The sequence below is a fragment of the Leucopleurus acutus genome (genome assembly GCF_964270905.1).
Source record: "Leucopleurus acutus genome assembly, chromosome: X".
In the NCBI taxonomy this organism is placed as follows: domain Eukaryota; kingdom Metazoa; phylum Chordata; class Mammalia; order Artiodactyla; family Delphinidae; genus Leucopleurus; species Leucopleurus acutus.
Window position 1 is genome coordinate 48,770,534 of NC_139148.1, and position 20,823 is coordinate 48,791,356.

Genomic DNA, 20,823 nt, shown 5'->3' on the forward strand with positions numbered 1-20,823 from the left:
TGAAAGTGAGGGGATGGAAAAAGATATTTCAGGCAAATGGAAATGACGAGAAAGCAGGAGTTGCAATACTCATATCAGACAAAATGAACTTTAAAGACTATAAAGAAAAATAAAGAAGGACACTATATAATGATAAAAGAATCAATACAAGAAGAGGATATTATAGTCATCAATTTATATACACCTAATATAGGAGCACCCAAATATATAAAACAAATACTAACAGACATAAAGGGAGAAATCAATTGGAATACAATTATAGTAGGAGTCATTAACACCTCACTCACATGAATGGACAGATATTCCAGACAGAGAATCAATAAGGAAACAGAGATTCTAAATGATATAATAGAACAGTTAGACTTAATTGATATTTTCAGGACTTTACATAGCAAAAATACCAGAATACAAATTCTTTTCAAGTGCACACGGAACATTCTCTAGGGCTGACCACATACTAGGGCAAAAAAACTAACCTCAACGAATTAAACAGTATAGAAATTATTTCAAGCATCTTCTCTGACAACTATGGAATGAAACTAGAAATCAATCACAGGAAAATAAATTAGAAAAAAATGCCTAAATGGAGACTAAACAAATGCTACTAAAACATTGTTGATTCAACAAGAAAACCAAAAAGATACCTTGAGAAAAATGACAATGAAAACACAACCATAAAAAAATCTATGGGATGTGGCAAAAGCAGTTCTTAGAGGGAAGTTCATAGCAATACAGGCCTTCATCAAAAAAGAAGAAAAATCTCAATAAACAACCTAACTTACCACCTAAAAGAATTAGAAAAAGAAGAAGAACAAACAAAACCTAAAGTCCGCAGAAGGAAGGAAATAATAAAGATCAGGGAGTAAATAAATAAAATAGAGATTTAAAAAATAGAAAAAAAAATCAATAAAAACAAGAGCTGTTTCTTTGAAAGAGTAAACAAAATTGACAAACCTCTGACCAGGTTCACCAAAAAGAAAAGAGAGTGAACCCAAATAAAAAAAATAAGAAATTGAAAAGGAGAAACCTCAACTGATACTGCAGAACTACAAAAAAACCATAAACCAATACTATGAACAATTATATGCCAACAAATTTGACAACCTAGAAGAAATGGGCAACTTTCTAGAAACATACAGGCCACTAAAATTGAATCAAGAAGAAATAGATGATTTGAACAACCTAATCACTACAAGTGAAATAGAATCTGTAATAATAATAATAAAAACACCTACAAACAAAAGTCCAGGACCAGATGGTTTCACAGGTGAATTCTATGGAACATACAAAAAAGAATTATACCAATCTTTCTCAAACTCTTCCAAAAGACTGAAGAGGAGGGAACACTCCCAAATACATTCTATGAAGGCACCATCACCCTGTACCAAAACCAGACAAAGACACCACCAAAACAGAAAATTACAGGCCAATATCTTTGATGACTATCGATGCAAAAATTATCAACAAAATATTAGCAAACAGAATCCAACAACACATAAGAAAGATCATACACCAAGACCAAGTGGCATTCATCTGAAGTCCACAAGGATGGTTCAACATTCATAAATCAACGAATGTAACACACCACATAAACAAATGAAATGTCAAAAACCACATGATAATCTCAGTAGATGCATAAAAAGCATTTGATAACATTCAGCATCCATTCATGATTAAAAAAAACTCTTACCAAAATGGGTATACAGGGAACATATCTCAACATAATAAAAGCCATTTATGACAAACCCACAGCCAATACTCAATGGTGAAAAGCTAAAATTCTTCCCAATAAAATCTAGAACAAGACAGGGATGCCCACACATCACTTCGATTCAACATATTATTGGAAGTCCTAGCCATAGCAGTCAGACAAGAAAAAGAAATAAAAGGTATCCAAATTGGAAGGGAAGAGGTAAAATTGTGACTATATGCAGATGCCATGATACTATATATAGAAAACCCTAAGGACTCCACACAAAAACTATTAGAACTAATATCTAAATTAAGCAATGTTGCAGACACAAGATTAATATACAGGAATCTGTTGCATTTCTATATATTAAAAAGAAATATCAAAGAGAGGAAGAAAAATATAACCCCATTAAAAATCACATTAAAAAATAAAAGAAATTCACAGAAAGATAGACAAGATGAAATGGCAGAGGGCTTTGTACCAGATGAAGAAACAAGATAAACCCACAGAAAAACAACTAAATGAAGTGGAGATAGGCAATCTCTCAGAAAAAGAATTCAGAATAATGATAGTGAAGATAATAATGAACCTCGGAAGAAGAAAGGAGGCAAATATGGAGAAGATGCAGGAAATGTTTAACAAAGACCTAGAAGAATTAAAGAGCGAACAAACAGAGATGAACAATACAATAACTGAAATGAAAACTACACTAGAAGGAATCAATAGCAGAATAACTGAGACAGAAGAACGGATAAGTGACCCGGAAGACAGAATGGTAGAAATCACTGCTGCAGAACAGAATAGAGAAAAAAGAAAGAAAAGAAATGAAGACAACAACATAAGAGACCTCTGGGACAACATTAAACACAACAACATTTGCATTATAGGGTTCCCAGAAGGACAAGAGAGAGAGAAAGGACTATAGAAAATATTTGAAGAGATTATAGTCAAAAACTTCCCTAACATGGGAAAGGAAATAGCCACCCAAGTCCAGGAAGTGCAGCGAGTCCCACACAGGATAAACCCAAGGAGAAACATGCCGAGACACATAGTAATCAAATTGGCAAAAATTAAAGACAAAGAAAAATTATTGAAAGCAGCAAGGGTAAAATGACAAATAACATACAAGGGAACTCCCATAAGGTTAACAGCCGATTTCTCAGCAGAAACTCTACAAGCCACAAGGGACTGGCATGATATACTTAAAGTGATGAAAGGTAAGAAGCTACAACCAAGATTACTCTACCCAGCAAGGATCTCATTCAGATTCGATGGAGAAATCAAAAGCTTTACAAACAATCAAAAGCTAAGAGAATTCAGCACCACCATATCAGCTGTACAACAAATGCTAAAGGAACTTCTCTAAGTGGGAAACACAAGAGAAGAAAAGCATCTACAGTAACAAACCCAAAACATTAAGAAAATGGGAATAGGAACATACATATCGATAATTACCTTAGATGTGAATGGATTAAATGCTCCAACCAAAAGATACAGGCTTGCTGAATAGACACAAAAATAAGACCCATATATATGCTGTCTACAAGAGACCCACTTCAGACCTAGGGACACATACAGACTGAAAGTGAGGGCATGGAAAAAGATATTCCATGCAAATGGAAATCAAAAGAAAGCTGGAGTAACAATACACATATCAGGTAAAATAGACGTTAAAATAATGTTACAAGAGACAAGGAAGGACACTACATAATGATCAAGGGATCAATCCAAGAAGAAGATATAACAATTATAAATATATAAGCACCCAACATAGGAGTACCTCAATACATAAGGCAACTGATAACAGCTATAAAAGAGGAAATCGACAGTAACACAGTAATATTGGAGGGCATTAACACTTCACTTACACCAATGGACAGATGATCCAAAATAAAAATAAATAAGGAAAGAGAAGCTTTAAATGACAAATAGACCAAATAGATTTAATTGATATTTATAGGACATTCCATCCAAAAACAGCAGATTACACTTCTCAAGTGTGCAAGGAACATTTTCCAGGATAGATCACATCTTGGGTAACAAATAAACCCTCAGTAAACTTAAGAAAATTGAAATCATATCAAGCATCTTTTCTGACCACAATGCTATGAGATTAGAAATGAATTACAGGGGAAAAAATGTGAAAAACACAAACACATGGAGGCTAAACAATATGTTACTAAATAACCAAGAGATCACTGAAGAAATCAAAGAGGAAGTCAAAGAATACCTAGAGACAAATGACAATGAAAACACGACGATCCAAAACCTATGGGATGCAGCAAAAGCAGTTCTAAGAGGGGAAGTTTAGAGCTATACAAGCCTACCTCAAGAAACAAGAAAAATCTCAAATAATGCATCTAACCTTACACCTAAAGGAACTAGAGAAAGAAGAACAAACAAAACCCAAATTGAGCAGAAGGAAAGAAATCATAAAGATCAGAGCAGAAATAAATGAAACAGAAACAAAGAAAACAATAGCAAAGATAAATAAAACTAAATGCTGGTTCTTTGAGACGTGAAACAAAATCGATAAATCATTAGCCAGACTCATCAGGAAAAAGAGGGAGAGGACTCAAATCAATAAAATTAGAGATGAAAAGGAGAAGTTACAACAGACACCACAGAAATACAGAGCATCATAAGAGACTACTACAAGCAACTCTATGCCAATAAAATGGACAACCTGGAAGTAATGGACAAATGCTTAGAAAGGTATAACCTTCCAAGACTGAACCAGGAAGAAATAGAAAATATGAACAGATGAATCACAAGTAATGAAATTGATTATGATTAATAATTTTCCAACAAACAAAAGTCCAGGACCAGATGGCTTATCAGGTGAATTCTATCAAACATTTAGAGAAGAACTAATACCCATCCCTCTCAAACTCTTCCAAAAAATTGCAGAGGAAGGAACACCCCCAAACTCATTCTATGAGCGCACCATCATCCTGATACCAAAACCAGACAAAGATACTACAAAAAAGGAAAATTACAGACCAATACCACTGATGAATATAGATGCAAAAATCCTCAACAAAATGCTAGCAACCAGAATCCAACAACACATTAAAAGGATTATACACCATGATCAAGTGGGATTTATCCCAGTGATGCAAGGAGTCTTCGATATACACAAATCAATCAATGGGATACACCATATTAACAAATTTAAGAATAAAAACCATATGATCATCTCAATAAATGCAGAAAAAGCTTTTGACAAAATTCAACACCCATTTATAATAAAAGAAACTCTCCAGAAAGTGGGTATAGAGGGAACCTACCTCAACATAATAAAGGCCATATACGACAAACGCACAGCAAACATCATTCTCAAGAGTGAAAAACTGAAAGCATTTCCTCTAAGATCAGGAACAAGACAATGATGTGCACTCTCCCCACTATTATTCAACATAGTTTTGGAAGTCCTAGCCATGGCAATCAGAGAAGAAAAAGAAATAAAAGGAATAGAAATTGGAAAAGAAGAAGTAAAACTGTCACTGTTTGCAGATGACATGATACTATACATAGAGAATCCTAAAGATGCCACCAAAAAACTACTAGAGTTTATCAATGAATTTGGTAAAGTTGCAGGATACAAAATTAACGCACAGAAATCTCTTGCATTCCTATACACTAATGATGAAAAATCTGAAAGAGAAATTAAGGAAACACTCCCATTTACCATTGCAACTAAAAGAATAAAATACGTATGAATAAACCTACCTAGGGAGACAAAATACCTGTATGCAGAAAACTATAAGACACTGATGAAAGAAATTAAAGATGATAGCAACAGATGGAGAGATATACCATGTTCTTGGATTGGAAGAATCAATATTGTGAAAATGACTATACTACCCAGAGCATTCTACAGATTCAATGCAATCCCTATCAAATTACCAATGGCAATTTTTATGGAACTAGAATAAAAACATCTTAAAATTTGTATGGAGACACAAAAGACCCCAAATAGCCATAGCAGTCTTGAGGGAAAAAAAATGGAGCTGGAGTTATCCAACTCCCTGACTTCAGACTATACTGCAAAGCTACAATAATGAAGACAATACAGTACTGGCACTAAAACAGAAACATAGATCAATGGAACAAGATAGAAAGCCCAGAGATAAACCCATGCACCTATGGTCAACTAATATATGACAAAGGAGGCAAGGATATACAATGGAGAAAAGATAGTCTCTTCAATAAGTGGTGCTGGGAAAACTGGACAGCTACATATAAAAGCATGAAATTAGAACACTCCCTGACACCATACACAGAAATAAACTCAAAATGGATTCGAGACCTAAATGTAAGACCGGACACTATAAAACTCTTAGAGGAAAACATGGGAAGAACACTCTTTTACATAAATCACAGCACGATCGTTTTTGATCCACCTCCTAGAGTAATGGAAATAAAAACAAAAATAAACGAGTGGGACATAATAAAACTTAAAAGCTTTTACACAGCAAAGGAAACCATAAACAAGACGAAAATACAACCCTCAGAATGGGAGAAAGTATTTGCAAATGAAGCAACTGACAAGGATTAATCTCCAAAATATGTAAGCAGCTCATGCAGCTCAATATTAAAGAAACAAACAACCCAATCCAACAATGGGCAGAAAACCTAAATAAACATTTCTCCAAAGAAGACATACAGATGGCCAAGAAGCACATGAAAAGCTGCTCAACATAACTAATTATTAGAGAAATACAAATCAAAACTACAATGAGGTATCACCTCACACCAGTTAGAATTGGCATCATCAGAAAATCTACAAACAACAAATGCTGGAGAGGGTGTGGAGAAAAAGGAACCCTCTTGCACTGTTGGTGGGAATGTAAATTGATATAGCCACTATGGTAAACAGTATGGAGGTTCCTTAAAAAACTAAAAATAGAATTACCATATGATCCAGCAATCCCACTACTAGGCATGTACCCAGAGAAATCCATAATTCAAAAAGACCCATGCACCCCAGTGTTCATTTCAGCACTATTTACAATAGCCAGGTCATGGAAGCAACCTAAATGCCATTGACAGATGAGTGGATAAAGAAGTTGTGATATATATATACAATGGAATATCTCTCAGCCATAAAAAGGAACTAAATTGAGTCATTTGTTGAGACGTGGACGGATCTAGAGACTGTAATACAGAGTTTAGTAAGTCAGAAAGAGAAAAACAAATATTGTACATTAACGCATGTATGTGGAACCTAGAAAAATGGTACAGATGAACTGGTTTGCATGGCAGAAATTGAGACACAGATGTACAGAACAAATGTATGGACACCAAGAGGGGAAAACCGTGGGGGGGTGGGGATGGTGGTGTGCTGAATTGGGCGATTGGGATTGACATGTATTCACTGATGTGTATAAAATTGATGACAAATAAGTATGTGCTGTATAAAAAATAAAATAAAATTCAAATGTTAAAGAAAAAACTAATACTAAACTTTCTTTGGGTTATTTGTATGGAAATATGTTAATATAAATGTTTCAGACATTACATGAAATTCCTAAAAATCTTATATGTTCTGGTATAATGTTATAAGTCATAATTCTAGTTATTACTTTAAAATGTATATCTCAGAAATAACTAAATTTCCTTGTCAATTGCATTATTATGAACTTTCATGAAATCTTTAACCATGGTCATTTCTAAGTCTTTTGTCATTTACAGACAGTTCTGGGTGTACTCTGATGCTTTTGCAAAAATGTTCCTATAAAAGGGTTTCATCTTCACGGAATTCATGGAAAAAACTCTGACAAGTACAGGTTTCTGATAACTGACTATACTCCTGAACTGAATGAATAAGCATTTTCAGAACTCTAATGGAAAACTGATGAATTCATAAAAGTGCTAACAAAAGGTCAAGATGAAAAAAAGATTAATTACATGGGACTCAGTGAATTGATGAGGATGATTATAATTTTTGTGACTTTCTGTTTGAATTTTTAAAATGTGATGTAAATTTATGTAAAAAGAACTTAATGTAAAACAAACAAAAAACCCAAATTAAAACAGAAAAAGAAAATAAGTTTAAAAATGCATGATTGGTAACTTTTAAAAGTTGTGAATCACTGTGCTGTACACCTGAAATGAACATAATATTGTGAATCAACTCTACTGCAATTAAAAAAAAAGAATAAAATACCTAGGGATAAATTTAACCAAGGATGTGAAAGACCTATACTCTGAAAACTATAAAACTCTGATGAAAGAAATTGAAGCTAAAAAAAAAGGGAAAATATCCCTTGCTCTTGGATTAGAAGAATTAATATTGTTAAAATGGCCACATTATCCAAAGCAATCTCCAGATTTAATGCAATCCCTATCAAAATACTCATGCCATTTTTCACAGAACTAGAACAAATAATCCTAAAGTTTATATGAAACTACAAAAGACCCAAGATTAGGAAAGCAATCTTGAGAAAAAAGAACACAGCTGCTGGTGTAACCCTCCCATACTTCAGAATATACTACAAAACTACTGTTATCAAAAAAACATGGTATTGGCACCAAAACAAACACATAGATCAAAGGAAAAGAGAAGAGAGCCTGGAAATAAACCCCTTCCTCTATGGTTAATTAATCTATGACAAAGAATGTAAGAATATACAGTGGATAAAAGACCATCTCTTCAAAAAGTGGTGCTGGGAAAATTGGACTGCCACATGTAAAACAATGAGATTAGAACATTCCCTCACACCATACACATAAATAAACTCAAAATGTTTTAAAGACCTAAATGTAAGACAGAAAACCATAAAACTCTTAGAACCTAGGCTGAACATTCTCTGACATAAATGGTAGCAATATTTTCTTGGATCAGTCTCCTAAGGCAAATGAAATAAAGGCAAAAATAAGCAAATGGAACCTAACTAAACTTAAAAGCTTTTTACGCAGTAAATGAATCTATCAACAAAATAAAAGAGTACCTATGGAATGGGAGAAAATATTTGCCATTGATGGATTGACAAAGGGTTAATATTCAAAATATAAAAACAGCTTATACAACTAAATATCAAAAACAAAAATCAACTCAATTAAAAAATGGGCAGATGACCTGAATAGACATTTTTCCAGAAAAAGACATACAGATGACTAACAGGCACATGAAAAGATGCTCAACATCACTATTTATTGGAGAAATGCAAATCCAAACAACAATGAGATATCACCTGGCACCTTTCAGAACGCCTATCATCAAAAAGTCTACAAATAACAAATATTGGAGACTATGTGGAGAAAAGGGTACCCTTGTACTCTGTTGCTGGGAATGTAAATTGGTGCAACCACTATGGAAAACAGTATAGAGGTTATATGGCTATATATCCAAAAAAATGAAAACATTAATTCAAAAAGATACATGCACCTCAGTGTTCATAGTAACACTACTTAGAACAGCCAAGACATGGGAGCAACCCACGTGCCCATCAACATACTATTGGATTAAGAAGATGTGGTATATACATACACGATGGAATATTAGCCATAAAAAAGAATGAAATGCTACCATCTGCAGCAATATGGATGGATTTAGAGAATATGATTCTTACTGAAATACATCAGACAGAAAAAGATAAATACTGTATGGTATCAATTATATGTGGATTTAAAAAAAAATACAAGGGAATGTATATGCAAACCAGAAATAATCTCACAGATATAGAAAGCAAACTTGTGGTTACCAAAAGGGAGAGGGAAGGTGGGAGGGATAAATTCAAGTTATGGGATTAACAGAGACAAACTACTATGTATAAAATGTATAAGCAACAGGATATACTGTATACCACAGGGAATTATAGCCATTATCTTGTAATATCCTAATTGCTAAAAATACTGAATTTCTACACTGGACACCTGAAACTAATATAATATTGTAAATCTCCTATACTTCCTTAAGAAATAGTTTGTCATCATATACTTATATAGCAAAAATGTAAATTTTGAAGTATTATGAATACTGACATTTTGAAATAAACTGTTACTCTCTTAAATATACCCAACAGAATCTAAATACTATAGCAATTTGAGATCAGCTATCATTTTTTTAACATCTTTATTGGAGTATAATTGCTTTACAATGGTGTGTTAGTTTCTGCTGTATAACAGTGAATCAGCTGTACATATACATACATCCCTATCTCCTCCCTCTTGAGTCTCCCTACCACCCTCCCTAACCCACCCCTCTAGGTGGACAGAAAGCACCTAGCTGATCTCCCTGTGCTATGCGGCTGCTTCCCACTAGCTATCTATTTTACATTTGGTAGTGTATATATGTCAATGTCACTCTCTCACTTTGTCCCAGCTTACCCTTCCCCCTTATCATTTGTTTTTAAAATACATTAAAATAATTTTATTTAACTATTGGATAATTTATATTGTTTCTTTCTTTCCTCTAATGTATAGTTCCATTTATTATCACCCCAGAATTTTTGTCCTAATTTTGTATATTTTTTTTGTTAAAAAGCCTTTCATTGATCACTGTATCATATTTCCCTACCTCAAAAACTATTTAAATTAATTTTAAAGGTTAAAAACTGTTCCTTACTAATTTATCATTCGATTATTGTCAGTATATGATTGATCAAAATAATATAAATGCATCACCAATATTTGTAAATTTTTTAAGTAAAAAGTTAAAATTTAATTGAATATTCATTTGAAGGATTTTTTCCCTATTATTTTATTTATCCAAACATGAATAGTACTCATTGCTACCAATTTATTCCTTTAATTTTTTTTATTAATATAAGCACTAAACTATATAATAAATAAATGAATAGATGGGAATTAAGAACTTTATTATAGTAATTTCCTTCCATCTTTAATTTCCTTGCAGATAATATGCCAAAAATCACATAATTATCCATCTTCATAAATCATTTATCAGCTGACAATTCAATTAGGCCCTCCTTCAATTTCGTCCAAGACAAAGAATTGGAAATTACAGACTTGCAAAATGATTTATTACATAGTGTTTAGAGTCATTAATTTTCTCAATGTGGACACCAATATGTACTTCAAATTTTCCCTTTGTAAACAAACTCAAGGTTTTCATCCCCAGAGGCAATGCAGTATTGTCAAATCTTAGACGTAAGACAGAAGTATGCCTTTATTTTGTAACGCGGGAAAAGGTAAATTGCAAAAAGGGACATTTTGTAGAAGATCAATTTTAGGAAAGAAGCTATGTGGAAATTGAATATCTAGAAATTGATTCTCTTTAAGCTACTATCTTTATCCTCCTACTGTTTGAAAAGACTTTGTGTAGACAAACTCAATTTGAAGACTTGCCATAGATAATACTGCTATCACTGCTATATCTGGTGCAACAATTGGTTTTTACCATTGAAACCAAGCAGAACCCTGTGGGCTCTCAGGCACAAAAGCTTTTTTGTGTCCCCTATTTCTTGTTTGTAAGAAATAGGCTTCATTCAACCCCATCTCATATCCTGCTCAACTCCCAGTGTTCAGTTGGAAGTTCCCAGTGTTCAGTTGGAAGTCCCATAGCTCTGATGGTAAATGACATGGAAAGATAAACTGAAGGAAAAATAAGTATTGGCTGCTATCATCATCCTCTTCATCGTCACCATCATCGATGGAGTGTTTGTGCAAATACAGACATATTTATACTCCCCCCCCCCCGCAGAGTGAATATGCCACATTCTAATAAAGTGACACAAGTGTGTTCTTGGATTTTGCAACTCACCTCAGTGCTTCTACTCTTCAGGAGATAGAATGAGGGAAGGGACGGCTTGAACTCTTCCAGAAAGGGTCAAAAACTCCAATGCCTATGGGACCAACTAGATAAGCAATTTAATAAAGTGGACTTGGTAGAGTCAGAACACATGCCTTGTCTAAAAGGGATAGCCACTACTCAGCTCCAGTCAAACTGTGGCACTTCAAGTGTATTAGTCTAATATAGTCATATCATCCAGTTTTAAAAGAAAAGCTTGAAATGTGGATTCGTATGGGAAATTTGCCAAGTATTATGTGTTGGCAGGCCAAAGCCAGTCCATGAGTTGCCAGTTTGTAATTCATGTGCTAAAGTTTAAAGTGGGTATATAGCACCAGAATTTCTGAACATTCAAGAAAGCCTGACTTGTTCATTCTTTTTTATATGCAAGCTAAATGAAAAATCAAGATTATTAGAAGATTACAGGTACTATAGAGTCAGAACAAGAATGATAGATGATTTGAATATACATCTCTAGAACATAATATATATCTGCTAGGTAGACTATCTTTGGTCTGATCCTTTACTGTTTTTTTTGCTTTTGTTTCTGTTTCTGTTTTTGTTTTTGTTTTTGTTCTTGTTTTGGTCATAGTTTAACTTACCAAGAGTAAATTTATTTCATTTGTTTTATTTCAGAAGAGAGGGTGTGTCAGAGCAATTGATGTCTCTATCATGTATTTACTACAACTGTGAAATGTATGCATGTTAGTCCCAGTTTTGCTGATGAAGAAACTGAGATTCAGAAAAATGAAATGAACTGTACTAAGGTCATACAGCCATAAGTGACCAAGCCAGAGTTGAAATCCTGGTCTTTTTGGCTTAAGTCTAGGCTCTTGCCATTATACCACCCTGCTGTCTCTCTAGTTCTGCTTGTATTATTTGCGCCTATGTGCATCAGTAGGAGTGGGGAGCAACCATAGGATTTCCCTTAAATTCTGTAGATATACTCCATTTAATTAGTACAATCACTTCAAGACCCCAACAACAGAAATTACTTCCTCAGGATAAATTCCTAAAGAAGAATTACTCAGTAAAATTGTCTGCATGTTTTATTAAGCTTTCAGTGTTTATTAGCAAATTGTCCTTCAGATAAGTTGAACCTACAAAGTAACCTAATTCCCAGTAGGAATGAGGTCCTGTTTCCTCTAATAATAATAACAATAATATTATTCATATAGTGCTTACTATGAATGGGGCACTGTTCTAAGTGCTTGACATATGTTAATTTATTTGATTTCCAGAAAGCTCATTTCACAGATGACGAATATCAAGGCACAGAAAGGTTAAATTACTTGCACAACATCATGTAGTGAACAAGTGGAAGTAGTGGAACCAGGATTTGAAGCTAGGCAGTCTAGATTAACTATGTCAGGACTGAATATTATATTGTTCTCTTTAATTTAATAGACAAAATATTTCAGTTATATTAATTTGTATTTTTTTATTTAAAGAAGATAAAATTTTTTTCTTTTTCTTTCCTCCTTCCCTTTTCCTTGCTTCCTTCCTTCCTTCCTGACCCTTTTTTCCCCTTTTGTGACATTAACATACTAGTTAATGCCTTCTGTCTAGTTTTCTCTTATGGTGTTCATTTAAAAAATTATTTGTAAGAAGTGTGTTATGTCAAGAATATTAAGACTTCATGTGTTATAAATGTTGCAATTTCTTTTAGTTTGACTTTAACCTTTTAGTTTTTATTGTATTTTTGACATATAGAAGTTTAAAAATCCTTAGGAAATCTGTCTATCTCTCCATTTATGTTTTTTTGTTTTGTTTTATATAACCTAGAAACCTAGGTTATATAAATATTTGCTATAATAGTTTTCTGCAAATTTTATGATTTAATTTTTTATCTAGAATTTATTTTGGCATTTAAAATTAAGATTCATGGAAAGTTTCACTCTTTCCACCTTTCCAACACATTAGGGATTTATTGTGTTTCTCATGTCTTTTTTGTCAATTCAATGGTATTTGGTAAAGATAGGAGGTGAAAGCACAGGCTTAGTTGCCACCTTTAAGATCAGAAAGCTGATTTTAAAATAGTTAATTATTTCATTTCTTTTTTGTTTTTCTTACAAGTTTCTTACATGGCCTGTTAAAGTTTTCTACTTCTTGAATATATTTTGGTCATGTACACCTTCCTAGAAAAGTAATACAGTGATCCATTTTTCTTTGTCATTAGCAAAGATTTGTACAAAGTCTTTTCTCATAATTCTCAAAAATATAAACCCTTTATCTGTGATTAAATCTACTCATGGAATTCTAGTTTTCATGTAATTATCTTGTTGCTCCTTTCTTAAGTTGCAGCTAATTAATGTTGTGCTTCTCACTAACAAAGGCGTGTTCATTTAACTGCTGGAATGCTAATTTTATTTAGTTGTAATTTAAAACATTAAAGTGGATATATTTTGGAATAAAATGCAAAAAATAACATGATTTATAAGATAAATGAAGAGAATTCAAAATAATGTGCTTTTGGCCAAACTCGTTGAAACAGAGGGTAGAATGGTGGTTACCAGGGGCTGGGGGATGAGGGGAATTGGGGAGATGTTGGTCAAAGGCTATGAACTTCCAGTTACGAGATGAATAAATTTCAGGGATCTAATGTACAGCATGGTGATTATAGTTAATAATGCTGTATTGTATACTTGAAAGTTGCTAAGAGAATAGAGTTTAAATGTTCTCACCACAGAAAAGAAAAGGCCATTATGTGACCTGACAATGCTGCAATGGTAATCATTTTTCAATATATATGTATATCAAATCAATGGGCTGTACCCCTTAAATTTACACAGTGTTATATGTCAACCATATCTCAATAAATCTGGGGTGGAGAGAGAAAACAATGGCCAAAATAACACCAAATCTCTATCTACTGAGCCCAAACTGTGGTCTTCCTCCACCACCCATGGGGAGACCTCTTTGACAAAGTCTTTCAGTTTCTCATAAATTACCCTCTATGGTAGAACTCAGGATGATTGCTATTTATTGTTTTTTTAAATTTATTTATTCATTTATTTCTTTTTGGCTGTGTTGGGTATTCGTTGCTTCCTGTGGGCTTTCTCTAGTTGTGGTGAGCAGGGGCTTCTCTTGTTGTGGAGCACGGGCTCTAGGTGTGTGGAATTCAGTAGTTGTGGCGCACGGGCTTAGTTGCTCCGTGGCATGTGGGATGTTCCTGGAGCAGGGATTGAACCCATGTCCCCTGCATTGGCAGGTGGATTCTTAACCATTGCACCACCAGGGATAAAGAGCTTACAGAAGGAAAAGAAATGTGTTTTTAGGAGAATTCAGGAAGAGGATGAGTGTGTTTTACCCGTGCTGTGTTCCTTGTAAGAGAATCACATAGTTATAATGTTTATCTATTTGACTTGTTCTTCAAAGACCTTCTTAGATTTTCTTAGCAAATTTCATTTTTTGAGTCTGTTAATTCATTAATGTTCGACTTTTATCATTTTGTAGCCATCACCCTGCTTTCCTCTTTTTTCTGTTGTCCTCTTTATTTGAATGCCTAATTAATTTTTTCTCTCTCTATTCTTCGGTATTTAAGATCTTTGAGTGTATAAATTTGACTCTGAGCTCATTCACATAGTTAAATCAAATACCGCTAAATTGAAGCTTGATAAGAATGCAGATTCCTGAGCACCACTTATATTTTGGTAAGTTTGGAGTGGGGTCTAGAAATCCGTTTGTTTTTTTTGTTTTTTTGTTTTTGTTTTTTTTTTTTTTTGTACGCGGTCCTCTCACTATTGTGGCCTCTCCCGTTGCGGAGCACAGGCTTCGGACGCGCAGGCTCAGCGGCCATGGCTCACGGGCCTAGCTGCTCCGCGGCATGTGGGATCTTCCTGGACTGGGGCACGAACCCGTGTTCTCTGCATCGGCAGGCGGACTCTCAACCACTGCGCCACCAGGGAAGCCCAAGAAATCCGTATTTTTGAATGAGATCCTCAGATCACATATAGGGAAATCCCATCATAATTATGAATGTTTATGTTCTCATTATCATTATTTTTCTAAATTCACTCTAATAAGAACTTTGATTTGCACTTTGTCCCAAAAGTGTTTAATTCTGTTTTAATTTTCAAGTGGTTGAGTTTTTCATTCACAGTTTCATTATTAATATCTAGTTTTGTTCTATTGAGATCAAGGAAGATGGCCTGTGATACTTTCTTAATTTTTTCTTTTTTGAGAAAATTAAAAATCTAAAAAAAATATAAAATAGTATTATAACAAATACTCATATCCCTACCACCTAGAATTAACTCTTGCTATTTTGCCATATTCGCTTCCATTTAAAAGAGGAAATATATTTTTAGAGATTTAATTAAATTTCCTTTTAATTACTGTCCTCTGTCCTATTTCATTTCCTCTTCCTCATGGGTGCAAATTTGCTATGAATCATTCTAGTATATTTTCAATAGCTTCACATACATATGAATGCATCTATAAACACCATAGAGTGTTTTGCTAATTAATTAGGTTTTTGAGATCTATATATATAAATATATTTAGATATAGTTCATTCCTTTTATCTTCTGTATTCTAATAATCACATTAATCACACTCTATTAATCCATCCCCCTATTGAGAGACATCATATACCTATATTTTTTTCTTATCTTGAGATTTACTAAAGCATTTGTGGCCTAAATGTTATTAAATGTCGGCTGGATACTAGGGGGAAAAGGTACTTTTATGCATGGTATAAACCAGAATTAGAAATTTATACATAAATTTGAAATTTATTCTATTATTCAAGGGCTAGATCTTTATTTCTCCTACTTAATCTGTAACTAAATTAGATACATGTGTTAATAGCTGCCACTACTATTGTGTGCCTGTCAATTTCTACCTATAATTTCTCACCAAAATATCTTCTCATTTTTAAAAATTGTAAACGCAGTGCATACTTATAAAAGCCATCAGAAAATTTTTAATTTTATTTTAAAAAAAAGGAACAAGGGACTTTCCTGTTGGCACAGTGGTTAAGAATCTGCCTGCCAATGCAGGGGACATGGGTTTGATCCCTGGTATGGGAAGATTCCATGTGCTGAGGAGCAACTAAGCCCTGTGCCACAACTACTGAGCCTGCGCTCTAGAGCCTGCATGCCACAACTACTGAGCTGCGTGCCACAACTACTGAAGCCCGTGTGCCTAGAGCCTGTGCTTCACAACAAGAGAAGCCACTGCAATGAGAAGCCCGTGCACCACAACGAAGAGTAGCCCCTGCTCGCCACAACTAGAGAAAGCCCTTGTGCAGCAACGAAGACCCAATTCAGCAAAAAAAAAAAAAAAGGAACAGTTATTCATAATTTTAGCACCAAGTACTAACCACCATTAACATACTTGTGTATAGTGTTCCAGGTTTCTTTTTATACATACACATACATTGTCTTTAAGGACAGTTTACACATACAAACTGTTTATAAAATATAGTTTTAACATAAAAATATACTTACTGTACTTTTTGGTATTGAAACATGTGATTGTATAATTTCTAACTGTACGGAAATATATAAAACTGAAAATACTCTGTAATTTCCCTGTAACTACCATTTATTTCATGTACACTTTTTATCATACAAATTAACTACCTGTTTCTTAAACAGTGAATATTATTTTTTGTATGGTAATATCATAATATATCTGACCAATCCTGTGTAAAGAGACACTGATTATCTTTTAAAATAATTTTTTAAATGCTGCAGTGCATGTACATTTTATACATATGTATTTTTGTGTCCTTATCCAATTATTTTCATAGGTGAGGTCTCTAAATGAGGCATTTCCAAATAAAGGTGGAAATATTTAAAATGTTAAAATTGCCTTAGGTAACAACTTACACTTCAATTGGCATGACAGTTCATTTTCTCAGCTCTCTCAATGATAAGGTTTATTATTATTTTTCATCTTTGCCAATATAAGACAGAAGAATCTCATTGTTTTAATTTGAAATTCTTTGATTACTCGTGAGCTTAATCATCCTTTTATATGCCCATTGGCCATTTGCACTTCTTTTGTAAAATGCAGGCTCTTGCCTAGTCCTCTTCCCTTCCCCCAAGGGGGGTGTTCATCTTTTCCTTTTTGCTTTGTCAGAGTTCTTTGGTTCTCATTTTTGATCTTTTACTTCGGGTCGGTTTGATTCAGGCTTTCATCTTTTCACTTCACTGCCTGATGGAATATATATATATTCTCCATTAGTCTTTAATGTCCTTTATAGAAGCTGGCTCCCTTTCCTCTCTTCCTCCTTCCTTCCCTCTCTTTTCTCTTGTCTCCTGTTGTCCCTTTGTTTCTTTCTCTCTGTTTCTCTCTCCCTCATCTTTTTTTTTTTTTTTCGGTACATAAGTTTTTAATTTTGACCGAGTCGACTCTATCATCCTGGGCCTGGCGCCGCGTCAGCAGAGGGGGGCGGGGAGGCGAGCGCGGAACTGGGGGAAGGGAAGGGAAGGGGCGGGGAGGAGCGGGCGGAGCAGCTGCGCGAGCTGCTGGGAGACCGCGCGGTGGGATCACACGGCGGCGGCGGCGGCCCAGAGACCTGAGCGGCGAGACCTCGGCCCGCGGCCTACTCGGAGCCCTCTCTCCACCGGAGGACCAGGGATCCGCAGTCTTCAACACAGAGGTACCGTGCTCCGCGCTCCCCGCCCAGCCCGGCCCAGCCTGCTGCGGCGGTGCCTCCTTCCTTCCTTCTTCCCTCGCTCTCTCTCTCGCCCGCCCGCCCGCCCGCGCCTTCCCTGTCTGCCTGCGTCACTGCGGCCGCCATGGCTGAGAACGGCGAGAGCAGCGGCCCCCCGCGCCCCTCCCGCGGCTCTGCTGCGGCCCAAAGCCCTGCCTCTGCCCCGGTGGAGCCCAAAATTATCAAAGTCACTGTGAAGACCCCCAAAGAGAAAGAGGAGTTCGCAGTGCCCGAGAACAGCTCAGTCCAGCAGTTTAAGGAAGCGATTTCGAAACGCTTCAAATCCCAAACGGATCAGCTAGTGCTGATTTTTGCCGGAAAAATCTTAAAAGATCAAGATACCTTGATTCAGCATGGCATCCATGATGGACTGACTGTTCATCTTGTCATCAAAAGCCAGAACCGACCTCAGGGCCAGTCCACCCAGCCTAGTAATGCCGCGGGAACTAATACTACCACTGCGTCGACTCCCAGGAGTAACTCCACACCTATTTCCACAAATAGCAACCCGTTTGGGTTGGGGAGCCTGGGAGGACTTGCAGGCCTTAGCAGCCTGGGCTTGAGCTCGACCAACTTCTCTGAGCTCCAGAACCAGATGCAGCAGCAGCTCCTGTCCAGCCCTGAGATGATGATCCAAATCATGGAAAATCCCTTTGTTCAGAGCATGCTTTCGAATCCTGATCTGATGAGGCAGCTCATTATGGCCAATCCACAGATGCAACAATTGATTCAGAGAAACCCAGAAATCAGTCACCTGCTCAACAACCCAGATATAATGAGGCAGACCCTCGAAATCGCCAGGAATCCAGCTATGATGCAAGAAATGATGAGAAATCAAGACCTGGCTCTCAGCAATCTTGAAAGCATCCCAGGTGGCTACAATGCTTTACGGCGCATGTACACTGACATTCAAGAACCCATGCTAAATGCCGCACAAGAGCAGTTTGGGGGTAATCCGTTTGCCTCGGTGGGGAACAGTTCCTCCTCTGGGGAAGGTACGCAGCCTTCCCGCACAGAAAATCGCGATCCACTACCCAATCCGTGGGCGCCACCACCGGCTACCCAGAGTTCTGCGACCACCAGCACAACAACCAGCAGTGGCAGTGGATCTGGCACTAGCTCTAGCAGTGCTACGGGGAACACAGTGGCTGCAGCTAATTATGTTGCCAGCATCTTCAGCACCCCAGGAATGCAGAGCTTGCTGCAACAGATAACTGAAAACCCCCAGCTGATCCAGAATATGCTGTCTGCACCCTATATGAGAAGCATGATGCAGTCGCTGACCCAGAATCCAGATTTGGCTGCACAGATGATGCTGAATAGCCCTGTGTTTACTGCAAATCCTCAGCTGCAGGAGCAGATGCGTCCACAGCTCCCTGCTTTCCTGCAGCAGATGCAGAATCCAGACACACTCTCAGCCATGTCAAACCCAAGAGCAATGCAGGCTTTAATGCAGATCCAGCAGGGGCTACAGACATTAGCCACTGAAGCACCTGGCCTCATTCCAAGCTTCACTCCAGGTGTGGGGGTGGGGGTGCTGGGAACAGCTATAGGCCCTGTAGGCCCAGTCACACCCATAGGCCCCATTGGCCCCATAGTCCCGTTTACTCCCATAGGCCCCATTGGACCCATAGGACCCACTGGCCCTGCAGGTCCCCCTGGCTCCACTGGCTCAGGCGCCCCCCCTGGGCCCCCTGTATCTAGCTCTGCACCCAGTGAAACTACGAGCGCAACATCGGAATCTGGACCCAACCAGCAGTTCATTCAGCAAATGGTGCAGGCTCTGGCTGGAGCAAATCCTCCGCAGCTGCCGAATCCAGAAGTCAGATTTCAACAACAACTGGAACAGCTCAACGCAATGGGGTTTTTAAACCGGGAAGCAAACTTGCAGGCTCTAATAGCAACAGGAGGCGACATCAATGCAGCCATTGAGAGGCTGCTGGGTTCCCAGCCATCATAATTACATTTCTGTACCTTGAAAAAATGTATCTTATTTTTGATAATGGCTCTTAAATCTTTAAACACACATAATTGTACTTTACTTTCACTTTGATTCTTTTAAATCTGTCTAGTTATAAATTTAATATGCATTTTAAGGTGGAGTCCTTTCCTCCCTCTTTGTTTCCTCCCTCCCTCCCCTTCTCCCTCCCTCCCTCCCCTCCTCCCTCCCTCCCCTCCTCCCTCCCTCCCCTCCTCCCTCCCCTCCTCCCTTCCCTCCTCCCTCCCTCCCTCCCTCCCTCCCTCCCTTCCTTCCTTCCTTCCTTCCTTCCTTCCTTCCTTCCTTCTCTGTTTTGAATGGTGGGAATCAATGCCATTTCACTCAAAGGTGTTGCATGCAAACACTTCTGCTTTTATTGTGATTTTTGGAAACAGGTATCAACCTTTACAGTTGGGTGAACAAGTTTTGTCCTACAGATGTCCAATTTATTTGCATTTTAAACATTATCCTATGATAGTAATTAAATGTAGAATGAAAATATTAAAAACATAAATTAATTGAAGCTCTAATTTGTGGTACAATATTGCTTATTGTGACTTTGGCATGTATTTTTGCTAGCAAAATGCTGTAAGGTTTATACCATTTGATCTTTTTTGCTATATTTATACACAGTACAGTAAGCACAATTGGAACTGTACATCTAGAAATATTACAACAGAATCTCTGAGCAGAATATGTATAACCAAAATGAGAAAGGATATAAGAAA

General features: G+C 36.5%; 1 protein-coding gene and 1 long non-coding RNA gene across 2 annotated transcripts in view; both read left to right on the forward strand.

Annotated features, from left to right (window-relative positions):
- LOC309977759 overlaps positions 1-20,823 on the forward strand; it is a 984,496-nt gene that overhangs the window by 329,428 nt on the left and 634,245 nt on the right. The window lies entirely within an intron of this gene.
- Positions 17,595-20,077, forward strand: UBQLN2 (ubiquilin 2; the record flags this gene model as incomplete). Its single annotated transcript, XM_082864292.1, has 1 exon — positions 17,595-20,077. Exon 1 carries the CDS (start codon positions 18,203-18,205, stop codon positions 20,075-20,077), a length of 1,875 nt encoding a protein of 624 aa, XP_082720418.1. The 5' UTR covers positions 17,595-18,202.